At 44.2% G+C, this 18,839-nt stretch overlaps 1 protein-coding gene across 1 annotated transcript in view; it reads left to right on the top strand.

Moving 5' to 3' along the window:
* Positions 1-10,576, top strand: part of ACTN3 (actinin alpha 3) — a 77,191-nt gene extending 66,615 nt beyond the window's left edge. Inside the window, exons 15-21 of the mRNA XM_069740253.1 lie at positions 2,163-2,345; positions 2,429-2,563; positions 5,416-5,595; positions 6,713-6,859; positions 6,990-7,055; positions 7,187-7,345; positions 9,463-10,576. Coding sequence (XP_069596354.1) covers positions 2,163-2,345; positions 2,429-2,563; positions 5,416-5,595; positions 6,713-6,859; positions 6,990-7,055; positions 7,187-7,345; positions 9,463-9,621 — 1,029 coding nt within the window. The 3' untranslated portion in view covers positions 9,622-10,576. The remainder of the gene's footprint in view (positions 1-2,162; positions 2,346-2,428; positions 2,564-5,415; positions 5,596-6,712; positions 6,860-6,989; positions 7,056-7,186; positions 7,346-9,462) is intronic.
* The last annotated feature ends 8,263 nt before the right edge of the window (positions 10,577-18,839 follow it).

Here is an 18,839-nt window from a genome sequence, read left to right as displayed (position 1 = left end):
AGAACAGGTGAGTAGTTAGCCAATTAATCACTGAGGATGATCACCACGGTGACCTCTGGGCGGTCATTTGGCTGAGCAGTAGTGGGCCTAAGAAGTGTTGTAATGCGGGCAGCGGATAATTGGTGGCATGAGTATCACTTCTTTTTTTTTGCCGTTATGACAAAATTTGGGTAAATCTCAAGGTGGACAAGCAATTTAGTTTTGTATGATTTTTGTGTAACATTTTATGTTTATGCTCCAATATATCAGGGTTTTTTTTATCAGTAGACCATTTGTTGTGGTGCACTTGTCTCTGTGTACCAGGCAACATACTCAGATTCTGCTGATTAGCATATTTATTAGAGATGAGCGGATAAATTCACAGAACGCTGGTCCAGCAACCAACTCAGTATTCCATGGTCATCGGATGAGAGCCCTCTTTATCACCTCCTATCTGCTAGTGCCTCTGACTCCCCTTTAGATTAGTTAGCTTGGCTTCATGTTACATCACACTGGAACCAGGACATCACACGAGGACGAGAAATCTAAAGCGGAGACGGACAAATCGGCAGGTAAGAGGCGGTCTGCAGGGCTCCCATCCAACAGCCATTGACTACTGACATGGCCGCTGGACCAGGGTCCTGCAAATTGATTCGCTCACCTCTAATGCTGATGTCTTAATTATACGCATTATCGGTGCTTAGACAACTCTAAAGCTTCACCCATGTTTCCTGACACATTGTTATGTGCATTGAAAAAGTGGCACTGGGGTCTCATGAATACAGTGATCAAATGCCATATTCTTCAATGATGTGCATAAAAAAACTGGCATAAAACATTGACACATTTTCCCTCTGAAACCAAAATCAGACTGCCATACTGTATGTAATTTTCACATTTAGAATTAGGCTGGTCAAACGCATGAAGATGTTACCACAATCTGAGGACATCACAAGTTTTTTTTATACCCTGAAAGGTGGTCAAGAAGGGGAAGATATTTCATGTAATACATTGGTGTGGAAAATATCTATTACCTCCAATTAATAATCCCCGGGCAATGGTGAAATAAACACCACAAATGCTGACAGGATGGCCACAGGGACAGGTATAGACTCATTGGTCTCAGGAAACAGTTTGGGTACCACCAATGCGGTTTCAGGCCTGAGTACTCAGTCCCCAGGGTTGCAGACAAAGACTAACTATACAGGACTAATGGGACACGGGATATGGGAAAGTTAAACAGACTAAGGATGGTGGACCTGGCAACATACAAACTGCACACACAAACACCTAATACTAAACTATAGCAGTTGCTCAGGCACCTCCCAATAGGGGAGGGTGCCTGTTATACAAGATGTCTCCCAGCTATTGGCTGGGAGACACCTAGCAGGTGAACCTATAATCAAAATTCTTCCCATATGTCAGCTGGGGACATTTAGCCATGTGTGCGCGCGCTGCCCCTTAAAGAGCAGAGGAGTACACCGACAAAACACAGTGCAGTGTGCACAGCAGGGCACCAGGAAGCACGCCAGAGAAAAGGAAGCAGAGAACATGCCGGGGCAGTGAGTAAGGCTGCGTCTCTGCATAGAGGGAGAGGAGGACACCATGCTGTGGTGCCAGGCATAGCGCTACAGAATGAAAAGTAGGAATCTCTCATGGCCCTGCATGTACTATGTTTGGGGGACAACTTACCACTTCAAAGTCAATTACAAATTAAGAGACAACGGCTACAGAAAAGAAATCGGTAAAAATGCAGATTTCAGGTTAATTAGTGGCCAAAAATAGTTCTACATACAAACAAATATATATAATGACAGCTTATCCTGAAAAGTTACTTGAAAGTACAACTACCTTTTAAAATTGCTGTTCTAACATTTTTGTCTCCACTCACAGGCATAGGGGAGAGGCTCCTGCTGCAGCCAGTAGTCTTATAGCCAATCACAGAATTGTAATAAGAAAGAGCAAAAACATACTGTAGAAACACATTGAGAAAATGTTTTTATGAATTTTTCCGTTTTTATTTCACTACTGGGACAAAAAAAGTTAGAAGGAAATGAGAGTAGAGTAGGACATTTCAGGAGATTTGTTTTTAATTTTCTTGTATTTTCTATGTTCAATGTTCATTTTAAAGTATTTTAACAAAGCCAGACTTGATATTATTGACTAGATTTATTTTATCGCAGAGCCTCATTACAGCACATGAACAATTCAAGGCAACTCTCCCTGAGGCTGACAAGGAGAAAATGTCAATTTTGGGCATCCAGGGTGAAATTCAGAAAATTGCTCAGACTTATGGAATCAAGTTATCTGGAATTAACCCATACACCATCCTCACCCACGTCGATATTGCCAATAAATGGGAGGCGGTGAGCCAACAGAGAGTGAAAGAAATATAAATTATAGAACATTTCCTGAGCTAAAACGTTTAAGACCTTTTCACTTTCAACAGGTGAAACAACTGGTTCCCCACAGAGACCAAACCCTGCAGGAGGAGCTGGCCCGTCAACAGGCTAATGAGCGCTTGCGTCGCCAGTTTGCCGCACAAGCCAATGTCATTGGGCCTTGGATCCAGTCCAAGATGGAGGTTGGTTAAACAACATCTAATGTTGGCTAACAATACATAAGTACTATTATACTGCTCTTTCCTCACCCCCTAAATATCCTCAGCCCCAAGACAAAAACATGTCAATCAGGGGTGGATTAAGGGTAGCCAGGGCCCCGGGCTGTTCAGGCACTGTGGGCTCCTTGATCATGTGACGGGGTCATGCGACGGGGTTATCATATACCTGAACAAGATTATTCCAGAAAAATAGTTGCTGTGTGAAACTATAACCTGTCAAACATCCATTGATCTAGTCAATTTACCCTTCAGTTAGGAAGAAAAAAAAACACAATACTATCACCATAAGTGCCAGTATTCACATGAGATCTGTACTTAGTATGCAGTGTCTGTGTAGAGGTAATACAGTGATCACCGGTGACATTATACACAGGAGCTCTGTATATAGTATACAGTGTATAGTGTCAGTGTATAGGTAACACTGACTCACCAGTGACGTCTCTAGGTGAAGTCCTTCATCTTTCATCCAGCACAGACCGCCATCACTTCATCCAGCCAGGACTCGTCTCTGCAGGAAATAACAGTTATCTCAAGCTCCACTTGCAGAACACATTACTTAATTTTTCCCAACTTCTACATTACACCACATGAAGAAAAAGAGGTGACATAGTATCACTCTACACAGTAACAAGACCGCCCCCTCATTTTAAACAGTATCCTCAAAAAATAAAATAAATACATCACTGCAGTAATAATATCCCTTAATTAGCCCCTATGGTAATAATAATATCCCCCATCCTGGCCCCGTGTGTCTCATTCCTGGCTCCAGCCATATGTTCTCCCATCCTGCCCTCATGAGTATCCATCCTGCCCCATATGATCTCCCCATCCTGCCCCATCAGTCTCCATCATATCCATCCTGCCCCATGATCCTGCATGATCTGTCTCCAATCCTGCCCCATGTCATTCATTCTGCCCCGTGTCTCCAATCATGCCCCGTATCTACATTCTGTCCATGTCTCCAGCATCTCTGCCCCCAGTGTCCAGCAACTCTGCCCCCAGTGTCCAGCAACTCTGCCCCCAGTGTCCAGCAACTCTGCCCCCAGTGTCTAGCATCTCTGCCTCCAGTGTCCAGCATCTCTGCCCCCAGTGTCCAGCATCTCTCCCCCCATTGTGTCCAGCATCCTGTCCCAGTGTGTCCAGCATATTGCCCCCAGTGTGTCCAGCATATTGCCCCAGTATGTCCAGCAATCTGCCCCAGTGTCTCCAGCATATTGCCCCCAGTGTGTCCAGCAATCTGCCCCAGTGTCTCCAGCATATTGCCCCCAGTGTGTCCAGCATTCTACCCCAGTATGTCCAGCATCCTGCCCCCAGTGTCCAGCATATTGCCCTTAGTGTGTCCAGCATATTGCCCCCAGTGTGTCCAGTATATTGCCCCCAGTGTGTCCAGCAATCTGCCCCAGTGTCTCCAGCATATTGCCCCAGTGTGTCCAGCATTCTGCCCCAGTATGTCCAGCATCCTGCCCCCAGTGTCCAGCATATTGCCCTTACTGTGTCCAGCATATTGCCCCCAGTGTGTCCAGCAATCTGCCCCAGTGTGTCCAACATCCTGCCTCCAGTGTCTCCAGCATATTGCCCCCAGTGTCTAGCATATTGTGCTTAGTGTGTCCAGCATATTGCACCCAGTGTGTCCAGCATATTGCTCCCAGCTTGTTCAGCATTTCTGCCCCCAGCATGTCCAGCATTTCTGCCCCCAGTGTCTCTAGCATTCTGCCCCGGGATCGCCGCTCTCAAAAAAAACCAAACAAACAAAAAAAAAACACGAGTTCTTACTTACCTAGCCACGCTCCTGCAGCGGCCAGCGGGCAAAGCTTCCTCCCTCCACTCAGGTGAAGCGCGCTGCGGCACACGTTAGCTGCCAGCCTCCGATTGGCTGGCGGCTGTTAACTATTGACGTGCGGGCCCTTACTGCCGCAGCGCCTATAGGGGGGCCCGGTGAGCAGATGAGACGGGGCCCGATGCGGGCCCCCTCTGCCCACCGGGCCTATACGCCAGTCGGGGCAGTAATATAATCCGCCAGTGATGTCAATTACCAGTTCTAGGTGGAGTTGAGCAAAAGATTTGGACAGCCCTTGTCTGGCATCTAGTCCAGTCCTCGATGATAGCAAGACCAAGACAGTCTTCCCTTTTGAAGCCAGCTTCTTCAAGTGGGCACCTTTGGCGCCTCTTGAATTTACGTCATGACCTACTAAGTGCATGAGGTGCCCAGGATGCTGGGTTGAGGGTTCTGGCTGCAGAAGTCAACACTGCTCTGGTCCGGCTGCTACGGAGGACCAGATTTGGTGCAAATCGAGTGCAGTGTGAATCCTTTTGCTTAAATCTAGTGCTAGATGTTTAGCGTTCCCACTATATAGCTACAAAAAGATTCTTTGGGGGACCATAAATTGCATCTGGCATCTAACTGAAAACTATATTGCATATAGCAAGGGTACTATGAGGCATAATGCTCCATCAAAATGTAATTTTCAATTAGACGCTAGTAGAAGATCTTACAAATTACTAGTTTAAAGGAATTTATCCAAAAGAAAATGTTTATTGCATATCAAGACAGCCCTAAAAATGGGATTGGAGTCAAATGCAAGATCTAAGATAATGGAAAATACAGAAACAACCAAGTGTGCTTAGATGTTTTGGTATTAGGTAGAGCCTAAAATGGAGACTGACCACACCGCATGTTCACTTCTCCATCAGAAACGGGGACAACCTCATACACAGTCCAAATTCTGACTGTAGGTGAAAATATGGAATTTTTGTAAAATGTATTTGGTCCTAATGATTTTTGCATGAGGCATTTCTGTTTACATGCCTGTGTCTAGGAGATCGGTCGCATATCTGTGGACATCAGCAGTTCTTTGGAAGACCAGATGAACCACCTTAAGCAATATGAACAGAACATCATCTCCTACAAGACCAACATTGATAAACTTGAAGGAGATCATCAACTCATCCAAGAGTCTCTGATCTTTGACAACAAACACACCAGCTACAGTATGGAGGTAAGCGGGGTCAAGAAAGTTGTAAAAGTCTTTGAAGCTGATATTTCATTTCTATGTGCCCGATTCAGTATTGCACTTTTCTTTTTTCCAGCTTTTTGTGTTTTTTTTTTTGCCTGTTTTTATTCATTTATTTTACGTTTTTTTAAAGTCTATTTTGTCTTTGGATATTTTTTTTTTTATGTTCGCCATTGTGGACAGAGTTCAGAGATTCCAGATATTTTCACCTGCCTCAACAAAGCTTTCACTCCAGAATTCTAGTGTAAGGGTATGTGCACACGTCAGGATTTCTGGCAGAAATTTTCCTGACAAAAACTGGACATTTCTGTCAGAAATCTGCATGCGTTTTATTCGCGTTTTTTTTTGTGCAAGTTTTTGATGCGTTTTTGATGCGTTTTTTCCAAATGCATAGAATAGAGGGAAAAACGCGAAAAAAACCCGCAAAATTAATGAACATGCTGCTTTTTTTTACCGCGATGCGTTTTTCCGTGGGAAAAAAAACGCATCATGTGCAAAAAAATTGCAGAATGCATTCTAAATGATAGGATGCTTAATGTATGCATTTTTAATGAGTTTTTATAGCGTTTTTATCGCGAAAAAACGCTAAAAAACCTGAACGTGTGCACATACTCTATAAGCTTTGAAAACTACATTTTGCAACTCTTGGCGTTTTCACACCACTTTCTCCTAGTTCCGACAAAATGGTCATAGCTAATTGGGAAAATGGGCAAAATTAATTCATAATGAGCTGCAATGTTCCATACGCCAGAAATTTCACTCCATTCCCTGATTGGAGTGAGATTTCTGGCCTGGCACACGGAGGTGCACGCCACTCGTCAGAAGCTCCAGATTCTTGAAGAAGCATGCACCTCTTCATGAGTCAGGAGCATCTGACTCCAGCATGCCCCCTCATGAAATCCCAAATCTTGGCCCAAATGTACTTTAGTCCCCCGACCCAAAGTGGTTTTGTGTACGTCCGTCAAGTTTTTTGGAGTCACTGCAGGAGTTGAACCCTTGTGGCCAAGTTAATCCCCAGATCGCAATAGTCGGTCAACTTATATTATAATATATTTTCATCTCATTACTTTGTATATTACCGTACTTTCAAATTTGTCCTCAGCACATTCGTGTGGGATGGGAGCAGCTCCTCACTACAATCGCTAGGACCATCAATGAAGTTGAAAACCAGATCCTGACCCGTGATGCTAAGGGCATCAGCCAAGAACAAATGAATGAGTTCCGCGCATCCTTCAATCACTTTGACAGGGTGAGCGTTCCCTACATAAAAATATGAATATTTCCATTCATAGTTTAACACAGTAAATAAACTACTTCAAAATTCATCAGAAATGGTATCCACAAATATCCAAATTATTTTTATCTTATTTTATCCACAGAAGAGGAACGGCATGATGGATCCTGATGACTTCCGTGCTTGCCTGATATCCATGGGTTATGATTTGGTAAGACAAACAACAGCCTAATAGTAAATACATTTTGAAAATTCAGTTTTAGACATTTCTATTCAATTTCTAGGACTGATGATTTTTCTGTTTTATCCGTGTATATTCAATATGGTTTCTTCTTTTCCTAGGGTGAGGTTGAGTTTGCTCGCATCATGACTTTGGTTGATCCCAACAACACAGGAGTTGTGACCTTCCAGGCCTTCATTGACTTTATGACTCGGGAGACAGCAGAAACAGACACTGCTGAACAAGTTATGGCTTCCTTCAAGATCCTGGCATCAGACAAGGTAAGTAGAAAACTAAAAAAGCCTTGATTGTGTGTTTAGGGGTCTTTTTACATGTGTAAATAATCTGCCCTGAACAAGCACTGATCACCGATTCAGCAGATGGATCACCTCTCCTTAAATTTCCATGTGCATGGGCAAAATCGTAAATGGACGATGGTTACCATGAGGGTTCATCCTCAAGCAATTTGGATATTCTTATCAACACATCCCATTTACAAGAGGAGATGTACTGGTAAGTCCGGCCTCACACATCCAAGCTTCATGGGCCATACACCGACCATAATTTCTGGACTGGCCACAGGTCTCCTGACCCAAACTCAATAGACTCTTAGGCATAGATGAGATGGAAGAGTTTGGAACAAGAGACCGGTTTGGAAATTGCAGTCCATATACAGACTGAAACTTGGATGCGTGAAGCTAGCCATATATAAAGCTCTTGAGTTGGGTTAGGAGACCTTTGACTGGTCTTGAAATCGCTGTCCATACACGGTCCATGAAACTCAGATGCATGAAGATAGCCTGTGAATGATTTTTAGGCTGAAGAAAAAAACTAGAATAACCCAGGGATTGAGTAAAAGGGGCTTAACTGGCTACAACATAAACTCAACACTCAAATACAGGATGATTCACTCACTACTTTACCTGAAAAATTGCTGTAACTTCCAAAAGAGATGATATATCGTACTAAAATTTGGACTGTACATACTTTGGTTCATGAGAAGTGAGAGTGCAATGAACCTTAGTGACATCGATGAGAAACATACTCGTGCTGAGTGGTCTCACCGACCTGTCGCCACACCGGTCATCTCCACTACGAGGTAGACTTGCTGCACACCTTTCTGTTTGTTGGTAGATTACCTATGGTGCTTGCACTTCACTCCTGCAAAATTCCTTCTTAATTTGTCAACAATGTACCAATACGGTTTAGAGGAGCGTGTTTTCCTTGTGAAAACTTATAAGAAAACTGAGTCCTTAAAGAGGTGCCAAAGGGGGTTTCTAAAGAAGTTAGACGAAGGTCAAATCTGCCGTCCAAACCATGCATTTTGTCATTGGTGAACAAGCTGGAATGTACAGGAACATTACTGGATAGACAAGATGGAGGACGTCCGATATTGTCTGAGGGAGCATCTCCAAGTAAATCATTGCATAGTCTCTCCCAGGAGACAGGCATGTCATATTCCACATGTCAACGTATGGCCAAGAAAGGCTGTGTTTGCCCGTACAGAGTCACTGTCGTTCAGGAATCAAAGAGAAAGAAAAGAATTTGTTATTGCTGTACTTTTTCTTTTGGGGCCACTTGAACGGTCAGGTGTACAGTAACAAGCCACGAACTTTACAGGCACTCTGAGAACATACAGCGAGAAATTCAGGCTATGACCTCAAACCCTCTGCAGATTACATTCAACAATATGGAGCGGTACGTGCAGGAGTACTTGGGTGCGAACAGCGCACATTTTCAACACCTGCTTTAAAACATCAGTTTCTCATGAACCAAGGTTTGTACAGTCCAAATTTCTGTACGATATATCGGATCTTTTACAAGTTACAGCATTTTTTTCTCGGTAAAGTAGCAAGTGTATTAATACTTCATACTCTATGGCCAACAAATAAAAACAAAACCCACTGGCACATATGAGATGGTTGAGTTTGGGTCAAGAAACACGCGATCGGTCTGAAAATTGAAGTTTATACACAAACAGTGAAACGTAGATGCATGAAACTAGGTATATATGAAGATCTGTGGGAAACGTAGATGCGTGAAGCTAGCTATATATGAAGATCTTGAGTTGGGTCAAGAGACCTCTGTCTGGTCTGGAAATCATGGTCCATGCAGAGACCATGAAACTTGGATATGTGAAACTGGATTATGAATGACTTTTAGGTCTGCAGAAGAAAAATAGAATAATCTAGGGACTGAGTAAAGTTGATGTAACGGGCTACAACCCAAACTCAAGACTCACATATCAATTCTTCATGCGTTATGACCAACAAATAAAAACAAAACTGAAAAAAAAAATCTTGTGGTTCTTCAAATTAAAACAGTCTGTACTCTGAAGGCGTACATTTAAATACACATTGTTATGACTCCGACTTATTTTATGTTTTTTTATTTTCAGTCCTACATCACCATCGAAGAACTGCGCAGAGAGCTGCCTCCCGAACAAGCAGAATATTGCATCAGCCGCATGACAAAATACACGGGCACAGATACTGTTTCCGGAGCTCTAGATTATATGTCCTTCTCCAGTGCTCTTTATGGAGAGAGTGATCTGTAATAACACCACCTTTTCCCTCCCCAACCCAATTCCCTTGACTCTTCTTCCCAAGCTCATTTCCCCTTCCCTTGTACCTGAATCATATATCTAAAGAGAAAATGACCTTTGTAAAGTGTAGGACAGCGTCAAATAAAATGTATATATACACTTTATTGAATGCAAATAGCCAAGAGCGGTCAACAAAGTGGCTCAATATGTTGTGACCATGTTTTATCACTTATCAAAATGAAAAGTCCATCATACAGGGTATTTATTTTATTATTTTCCTGCACGATGGAGTTCGTCATTATGTGATGTTATTAATTTTAATGATATCTGAAATTCATATGATTATTTTACCGTCGTATGTTCCAGACGCAGCAAAGCTGGATGCACTTTGCAGTACCAGTGTCACAGGAGGAAAGAACATGTATTACAAACAATAATTCATAATTATTTATTACGCCACTGGAATAAGCGTTTGTTGTGCAGATGGAGCAATTTATCCAGAAGCCTTTGTTGGTACTTCACTCATCCAAATAGCCACCCAAACCAACGTTGCCATTCGTAGCTCTCTGGCACATCATGTCTACAGAATTAATTATGTGAACCCCCATAAGTGTATATATACATTTTTTTTTCAATGAAGGATTGCTGTATGTTCATGAAGGTAGAATTTGTAGTTTAGCTTACAGGGCAAGTAGCATAAAAATAATACTTTTGTAATGTGCACAAAATCCTTGCAGCAACGATAAAGGTCATTGAAAGTGGTAAAAAAAAGAGCAGGAGTCATTATCAAGGTTGATGAACTGTCACTGAGCCAATACAAGTCAGTAATGCGCCTGTTTACCCGGTGTGGGGTGGCTATGGTTCAGGAACTATTTTTTTTTTAACACATAACATTGTCAACCATGTCACCGTCCTACTCTCAGAAAAACTCCTCTAAATATCAGAGGAAATAAATGTGAATATTTAACGGTTGTCGATTGTTTTGTTCTACTTATCTGTTCACAGAACAACGAGACACACAACCTAACCTGCAGAACACGTCACTAGGGATTGCAGTTGTGTGACGTGAAACACTTTACAGTAGGAAGATGAAATGTCACATTTATAAAAAGGGAAACTTACGAATCACAGATTGGTCTTGTTTTTAGTAAAGCAAGACAACCAGGATGTGTTTGGTCAGGATGATAAGGATCTAATTACTCAGTGCAATCCAACTATGGCTTAAATTGCAGTAAAAATTCATCACTGTCCCCATTGGGACTCACAATCTAAATTTCTCATGGAGTGTAGGAGGAAACTGGAAAACCCGGAGGAAACCCACACAAACACAGGGAGAACATAAAAACTCCTTGAAGATGTTGTCCTTTGTGGGACTTGATCCCAGGACCCCAGCGCTTCAAGGATTTCACTGCACCGTTTAAATACATCCTAATAGAGAAGGCTAATTGTTAAACGGATTGTCCTGTTCTAACCTTTCTTACACCGCATTCTCAGAGACATATAAAATTCAGCTTTTCTCACCCTCACTGAGGCCAGCGCTGCTGCTCCATCGCTTCGCCAGTCTTATTGATTGGCTGCAGTGATGGTGTCACATCTACAGTGCTACAGTCAATTACTGGGCCCAGCGGCTCATGCCCTACACATTGACAGAGCCGCTGAATTCAGTGAGTGGCTGCAACAGTTAAAAGCACTGTAGACATGACATTGCCGCTGCAGCCTATCAACAAAGACTGGAGCCACCAAGGAAGTTGAGTAAAAGCTCAGTTTGTTATTTTATATCTATGAGCCTACAGAGTAATACAAGGATAGAAAGAAGCAGGATAACTCCTTAAAGAAGCTGTCTAGTTTTATTAGTCCTTATATAGGTCTCATGCCCCTTCCAATAGATTGCTAGATCTCATGCCCCTTCCAACAGATTGCTAGATCTCATGCCCCTTCCAACAGATTGCTAGATCTCATGCCCCTCCCAATAGATTGCTAGATCTCATGCCCCTTCCAACAGATTGCTAGATCTCATGCCCCTCCCAATAGATTGCTAGATCTCATGCCCCTCCCAATAGATTGCTAGATCTCATGCCCCTCCCAATAGATTGCTAGATCTCATGCCCCTTCCAACAGATTGCTAGATCTCATGCCCCTCCCAATAGATTGCGAGATCTCATGCCCCTTCCAATAGATTGCTAGATCTCATGCCCCTTCCAATAGATTGCTAGATCTCATGCCCCTCCCAATAGATTGCTAGATCTCATGCCCCTCCCAATAGATTGCTAGATCTCATGCCCCTCCCAATAGATTGCGAGATCTCATGCCCCTCCCAATAGATTGCTAGATCTCATGCCCCTTCCAATAGATTGCTAGATCTCATGCCCCTTCCAACAGATTGCTAGATCTCATGCCCCTCCCAATAGATTGCGAGATCTCATGCCCCTTCCAACAGATTGCTAGATCTCATGCCCCTCCCAATAGATTGCTAGATCTCATGCCCCTTCCAACAGATTGCTAGATCTCATGCCCCTTCCAACAGATTGCTAGATCTCATGCCCCTCCCAATAGATTGCTAGATCTCATGCCCCTTCCAACAGATTGCTAGATCTCATGCCCCTCCCAATAGATTGCGAGATCTCATGCCCCTTCCAACAGATTGCTAGATCTCATGCCCCTTCCAATGGATTGCTAGATCTCATGCCCCTTCCAATAGATTGCTAGATCTCATGCCCCTTCCAATAGATTGCTAGATGTCATGCCCCTTCCAACAGATTGCTAGATCTCATGCCCCTCCCAATAGATTGCTAGATCTCATGCCCCTTCCAACAGATTGCTAGATCTCATGCCCCTTCCAATGGATTGCTAGATCTCATGCCCCTTCCAACAGATTGCTAGATCTCATGCCCCTCCCAATAGATTGCTAGATGTCATGCCCCTTCCAACAGATTGCTAGATCTCATGCCCCTCCCAATAGATTGCTAGATCTCATGCCCCTTCCAACAGATTGCTAGATCTCATGCCCCTCCCAATAGATTGCTAGATCTCATGCCCCTCCCAATAGATTGCTAGATCTCATGCCCCTTCCAACAGATTGCTAGATCCCATGCCCCTCCCAATAGATTGCGAGATCTCATGCCCCTTCCAACAGATTGCTAGATCTCATGCCCCTTCCAATGGATTGCTAGATCTCATGCCCCTTCCAATAGATTGCTAGATCTCATGCCCCTTCCAATAGATTGCTAGATGTCATGCCCCTTCCAACAGATTGCTAGATCTCATGCCCCTCCCAATAGATTGCTAGATCTCATGCCCCTTCCAACAGATTGCTAGATCTCATGCCCCTTCCAATGGATTGCTAGATCTCATGCCCCTTCCAACAGATTGCTAGATCTCATGCCCCTCCCAATAGATTGCTAGATGTCATGCCCCTTCCAACAGATTGCTAGATCTCATGCCCCTCCCAATAGATTGCTAGATCTCATGCCCCTTCCAACAGATTGTTGTCCATCTACTCTGTTCAGTCATATAATAGTGACCCTCTGATTCTTCCTCCAGTTTTTGGGGCTGCTGGGAGTCACCTCTTGTGCAGCTCCTCCTTCCTTCGCGCCTCTATACTGACTTATCGATATCCTTACGCTTTGGATGACACTGCTGGTGGGACTGATCCCACTTTGAACACATCGCCGGAGGTGTGGTGAGAAGTGGGAGACTAGTGATTGTAGTCTGTGCCGACTGGGTGACGGAGCGTTACAATGCTCGCAGAATCACATGATGGCACTAGAGGGAAGGGAAGAAGAAGATGTGGCCAAAATGTACGCAGAGGTAAAATATATAAGAAGGCTGCTTTAAATTGGCAAATAACGGATAGGGGAAAAAAAACAAAAAAACCCTGGACTACTTCTTAAACTGAGCACTACAGATAATGTTTGCCTCAGGCCAGTTTCATCCGAGCATATTACAGATGCATTTGTGGGTCAAGTATTATTGATACAAGTCTTGTCCCAATTGCGGATCTGAACTAACAGATTAATCAGGGATCGATGAAGCTACGAGTTTAGGTCCTTGGATCTGCCAGTAAGAAAAAAAAAAGTGCACAAGTGCACAAATGTGCATGTAATACATATGTAAGTCTGAAACTGGAGTAAAGATTATATTCAATTTCTGCTACTTTTCATCTATAATTATTTCTTTAAATACAAAGATGGAACCAACAAATGAGAACTCACGTGTAATTTTCAAAGCCATGAAAGTAATATTTTTCTAAATAAAATGCTTAAATATCTGTCAATTCAAACCGCTGCGATAAATGTTGGCGCAAAGAAAGAGAAAAATACAAGGTAAGCTTAGTCCTGCCAAAAACAGACTTATTGGCAGACACATATTAATAAAAGGTTCTAAAGAAATAAAATGTCTTCATAAAGTTATTTTGCTCCTGTTAACAATATATTTCCATTATCTTTCGTGTCTAGAAACTACTGCTCCATAAAATAATACTGATATTAAATGGTCACCGTCGCTTCAATGAACTCGGGCCCATCTGACTGTCAATGTAGGGACTAACAGAATTTAGAAACTGATGCTGACCACTGTCTGTTCTCAAGTGTTATCCAGTTGAGATGTAAGGGGGGCTGGATATTTATATCTGGAGAGGAAGTGGACCTTTGTCTCTCTTTAAGTAGGGGTGGGACTTTGTCTCTTTAAAGGAAGCAGGGGAGTGGCTTTGTCTCTGTACAGTAAGTGGGTGTGGCTTTGTCTCTTTACTGGAAGTGGGGGTGTGGCTTTGTCTCTCTACAGGAAGTGGGGGTGGGACTTTGTCTATTTACAGGAAGTGGGGGTGTGGCTTTGTCTCTCAACAGTAAGTGGGGGTGGGACTTTGTCTCTCTACAGTAAGTGGGGGTGGGACTTTGTGTCTTTACTGGAAGTGGGGGTTGGACTTTGTCTCTTTACAAGAAGTGGGGGTGGGACTTTGTCTCTCTACAGTAAGTGGGGGTGGGACTTTGTGTCTTTACTGGAAGTGGGGGTTGGACTTTGTCTCTTTACAAGAAGTGGGGGTGGGACTTTGTCTCTCTACAGTAAGTGGGGGTGGAACTTTATGTCTTTACAGGAAGTGGGGGTGTGGCTTTGTCTCTTTACTGGAAGTGAGGGTGTGGCTTTGTCTCTCTACAGGAAGTGGGGGTGGGACTTTGTCTCTTTACAGGAAGTGGGGGTGTGGCTTTGTCTCAACAGTAAGTGGGGGTGGGACTTTGTCTCTACAGTAAGTGGGGGTGGAACTTTGTGTCTTTACAGGAAGTGGGGGTGTGGCTTTGTCTCTCTACAGTAAGTTGGGGTGTGGCTTTGTCTCTGTAAGTGGGGGGTGGCTTTGTTTTGCTACAGTAAGTGGGGGTGTGACTTTGTCTCTGTAAGTAAGTGGGGTGGTCCTTTGTCTCTCTACAGTAAGTGGGGGTGTGGCTTTGTCTCTCTACAGTAAGTGGGGGTGGGCCTTTGTCTCTTTACAGAAAGTGGGGGTGTGGCTTTGTCTTGCTACAGTAAGTGGGGGTGTGGCTTTGTTTTGCTACAGTAAGTGGGGATGTGGCTTTGTCTTGCTACAGTAAGTGGGGGTGTGGCTTTGTCTCTCTACAGTAAGTGGGGGTGGGACTTTGTCTCTCTACAGTAAGTGGGGGTGTGACTTTGTTTTGCTACAGTAAGTGGGGATGTGGCTTTGTCTTGCTACAGTAAGTGGGGGTGTGGCTTTGTCTCTACAGTGAGGGTGTGGCTTTGTCTCTCTACAGTAAGTGGGGGTGTGACTTTGTCTCTCTACAGTAAGTGGGGGTGTGACTTTGTCTCTGTAAGTAAGTGGGGTGGTCCTTTGTCTCTCTACAGTAAGTGGGGGTGTGACTTTGTCTCTACAGTAAGTGGGGGTGGAACTTTGTGTCTTTACAGGAAGTGGGGGTGTGGCTTTGTCTCTCTACAGTAAGTTGGGGTGTGGCTTTGTCTCTGTAAGTGGGGGGTGGCTTTGTTTTGCTACAGTAAGTGGGGGTGTGACTTTGTCTCTGTAAGTGGGGTGGTCCTTTGTCTCTCTACAGTAAGTGGGGGTGTGGCTTTGTCTATGTAAGTAAGTGGGGGTGGGCCTTTGTCTCTTTACAGAAAGTGGGGGTGTGGCTTTGTCTTGCTACAGTAAGTGGGGGTGTGGCTTTGTTTTGCTACAGTAAGTGGGGATGTGGCTTTGTCTTGCTACAGTAAGTGGGGGTGTGGCTTTGTCTCTCTACAGTAAGTGGGGGTGTGGCTTTGTCTCTCTACAGTAAGTGGGGGTGTGGCTTTGTCTCTCTACAGTAAGTGGGGGTGTGACTTTGTTTTGCTACAGTAAGTGGGGATGTGGCTTTGTCTTGCTACAGTAAGTGGGGGTGTGGCTTTGTCTCTCTACAGTAAGTGGGGGTGGGACTTTGTCTCTCTACAGTAAGTGGGGGTGTGACTTTGTTTTGCTACAGTAAGTGGGGGTGTGACTTTGTTTTGCTACAGTAAGTGGGGGTGTGGCTTTGTCTCTACAGTGAGGGTGTGGCTTTGTCTCTCTACAGTAAGTGGGGGGGTGACTTTGTCTCTCTACAGTAAGTGGGGGTGTGGCTTTGTCTCTCTACAGTAAGTGGGGGTGTGGCTTTGTCTCTACAGTGAGGGTGTGGCTTTGTCTCTCTACAGTAAGTGGGGGGGTGACTTTGTCTCTCTACAGTAAGTGGGGGTGTGGCTTTGTCTCTCTACAGTAAGTGGGGGTGTGGCTTTGTCTCTCTACAGTAAGTGGGGGTGTGACTTTGTCTCTCTACAGTAAGTGGGGGTGTGACTTTGTCTCTCTACAGTAAGTGGGGGTGTGACTTTGTCTCTCTACAGTAAGTGGGGGTGTGACTTTGTCTCTCTACAGTAAGTGGGGGTGTGGCTTTGTCTCTCTACAGTAAGTGGGGGTGTGACTTTGTCTCTCTACAGTAAGTGGGGGTGTGGCTTTGTCTCTCTACAGTAAGTGGGGGTGTGACTTTGTCTCTCTACAGTAAGTGGGGGTGTGACTTTGTCTCTCTACAGTAAGTGGGGGTGTGACTTTGTCTCTCTACAGTAAGTGGGGGGGTGACTTTGTCTCTCTATGGGAAGTAGGTTGGATTTTTGTTGTTTCAATAAGTGGAGTAGGTCTTTTTCTCTCCGCAGGATGTGGAGGTGGATCTGTGTCTCTACAGGAAGCGATAGTGATGTTTTATGTCTCTATAAGTAGGAGCGGGGCTTTGTTTATATACAGGAATTTGCCTCTTTATAGGAAGTAGTGGTGGGTATTTTTCTCTCTACAAAAAGTGTGGATGGACTTTGTATTTTTGTTGGGAGTATGGGTGGGTCTTTGTTGCTGCAGAAAGTGGAGGTGGGTCATTGTTTCTCTTCTCCTGCTCTTCTGTCTGTTGGATGGCATACAGGTACAACACTCAGTTGCTGGAAAATGTCAAAAGCAAAGCATTGTGGGAAGTGAGGGGAAATTTAGTTCCAGCACCTAAAGTGGTTGCAGAATGCTGATGAAAAGGAACTGCCCACTCAAAGAGTGGATGGGAGAAGACAAACTGTTTATGTCCCCCATAACCTGCACAGCACACGGAGAGAGATTCCTGCTCTTCATTTGTTAGAATACAGACAGAAGCAGCATAGAGGACACTGTACAGCGGTACTGAACAGTGTATATGTGAATCCAGCTTTGAACTAAGTAACAGATTTGTTAGAAATAGTTTTAATTGAATACTTATAACACGGAGGGGGGGGGGGTCTTATCATTTTAGGTACATTGTGAGTCACGTAGGTAATCTATCCCTGTTAAGGCCTATAACTTACCCTACCTTGCTGTGGAGGTTGGCACCCTAAGATTGCGAGATGGTGCCCTTGCTCACCGTCGGCTTTCCCTCAATGACCCTAATGCGCCATAAATCATTACTAACGTAGATATTTCAGTCTGCTATGTGGGCTTGATACATCTGAGTTATCAATGCATCATTTTCTTCTGTCGATTATATGAATCAGTGATTTGATATTCTAATTGGCGCCCATATTTAAATTAATGGCCCATAATAAGTGACGCTTGGACTTATTGAATATTGTCTTCTTGATTTCACAATATTTTTAGCTTCTTCACGTTTGTATTTTCTTGTGTTATATTTAAGGTGCATTAGGGTCATTAAGAGAAAGCTGATTGTGAGCGAGGGCGCCATATCGCAATCTTAGGACGCCAACCTCTGCGGCAAGATAGGGAAAGTTATAGGCCTTAACAGGGATAGATTACCTACGTGACTTCCTATGTCTCTAAAATGATAATCCACCCCTTTTTGTAAGTATTCAAATAAAACTGCTGTAAATAGTAGGAGGGTCGTTTGATAGATGTTTTTCATAAATTAGGACCTTTGGTAAAACTGTTATATGAGTTTTTCTTATCACCAAGCCACCGCCATGCCTCACAGTAGGCATCACCGAACCACCGCCATGCTCCACTGTAGGCATGTCTAAGCCACTGCCATGCATCACTATAGACATCACTGAGCCAACGCAATTCTTCACTGTAAGTACCATCGAGCCATTGGCATGCTTCATTATAGGCAGTAACAAGCCACCACCATGCATCAGTGTTGGCATTACTGAGCCACCGCCATGCTTCACTGTAGGCATCACCGAGCCACCGCCATGCTCCACTGTAGGCATCACCGAGCCACCGCCATGCGCCACTGTAGGCATCACCGAGCCACCGCCATGCGCCACTGTAAGTACCATCGAGCCATTGGCATGCTTCATTATAGGCAGTAACAAGCCACCACCATGCATCAATGTTGGCATCACTCAGCCACCGCCATGCTCCACTGTAGGCATCACCGAGCCACCGCCATGTTCCACTGTAAGTATCATCGAGCCATTGGCATGCTTCATTATAGGCAGTAACAAGCCACCACCATGCATCAATGTTGGCATCACCGAGCCACCGCCATGCTCCACTGTAGGCATCACCGAGCCACCGCCATGCTCCACTGTAAGTACCATCGAGCCATTGGCATACTTCATTATAGGCAGTAACAAGCCACCACCATGCATCAATGTTGGCATCACTGAGCCACCGCCATACTCCACTGTAAGTACCATCGGGCAATTGGCATGCTTCATTATAGGCAGTGACAAGCCACCACCATGCATCAGTGTTGGCATCACTCAGCCACCGCCATGCTCCACTGTAGGCATCACCAAGCCACCGATATGCATCACTATAGATTTCA

This window comes from Ranitomeya imitator, chromosome 9, assembly GCF_032444005.1.
Source record: "Ranitomeya imitator isolate aRanImi1 chromosome 9, aRanImi1.pri, whole genome shotgun sequence".
Classification (NCBI taxonomy): Eukaryota; Metazoa; Chordata; class Amphibia; order Anura; family Dendrobatidae; genus Ranitomeya; species Ranitomeya imitator.
Note: the sequence above shows the minus strand (reverse complement) of the source record. Positions and strands in the feature narration are given on the sequence as shown.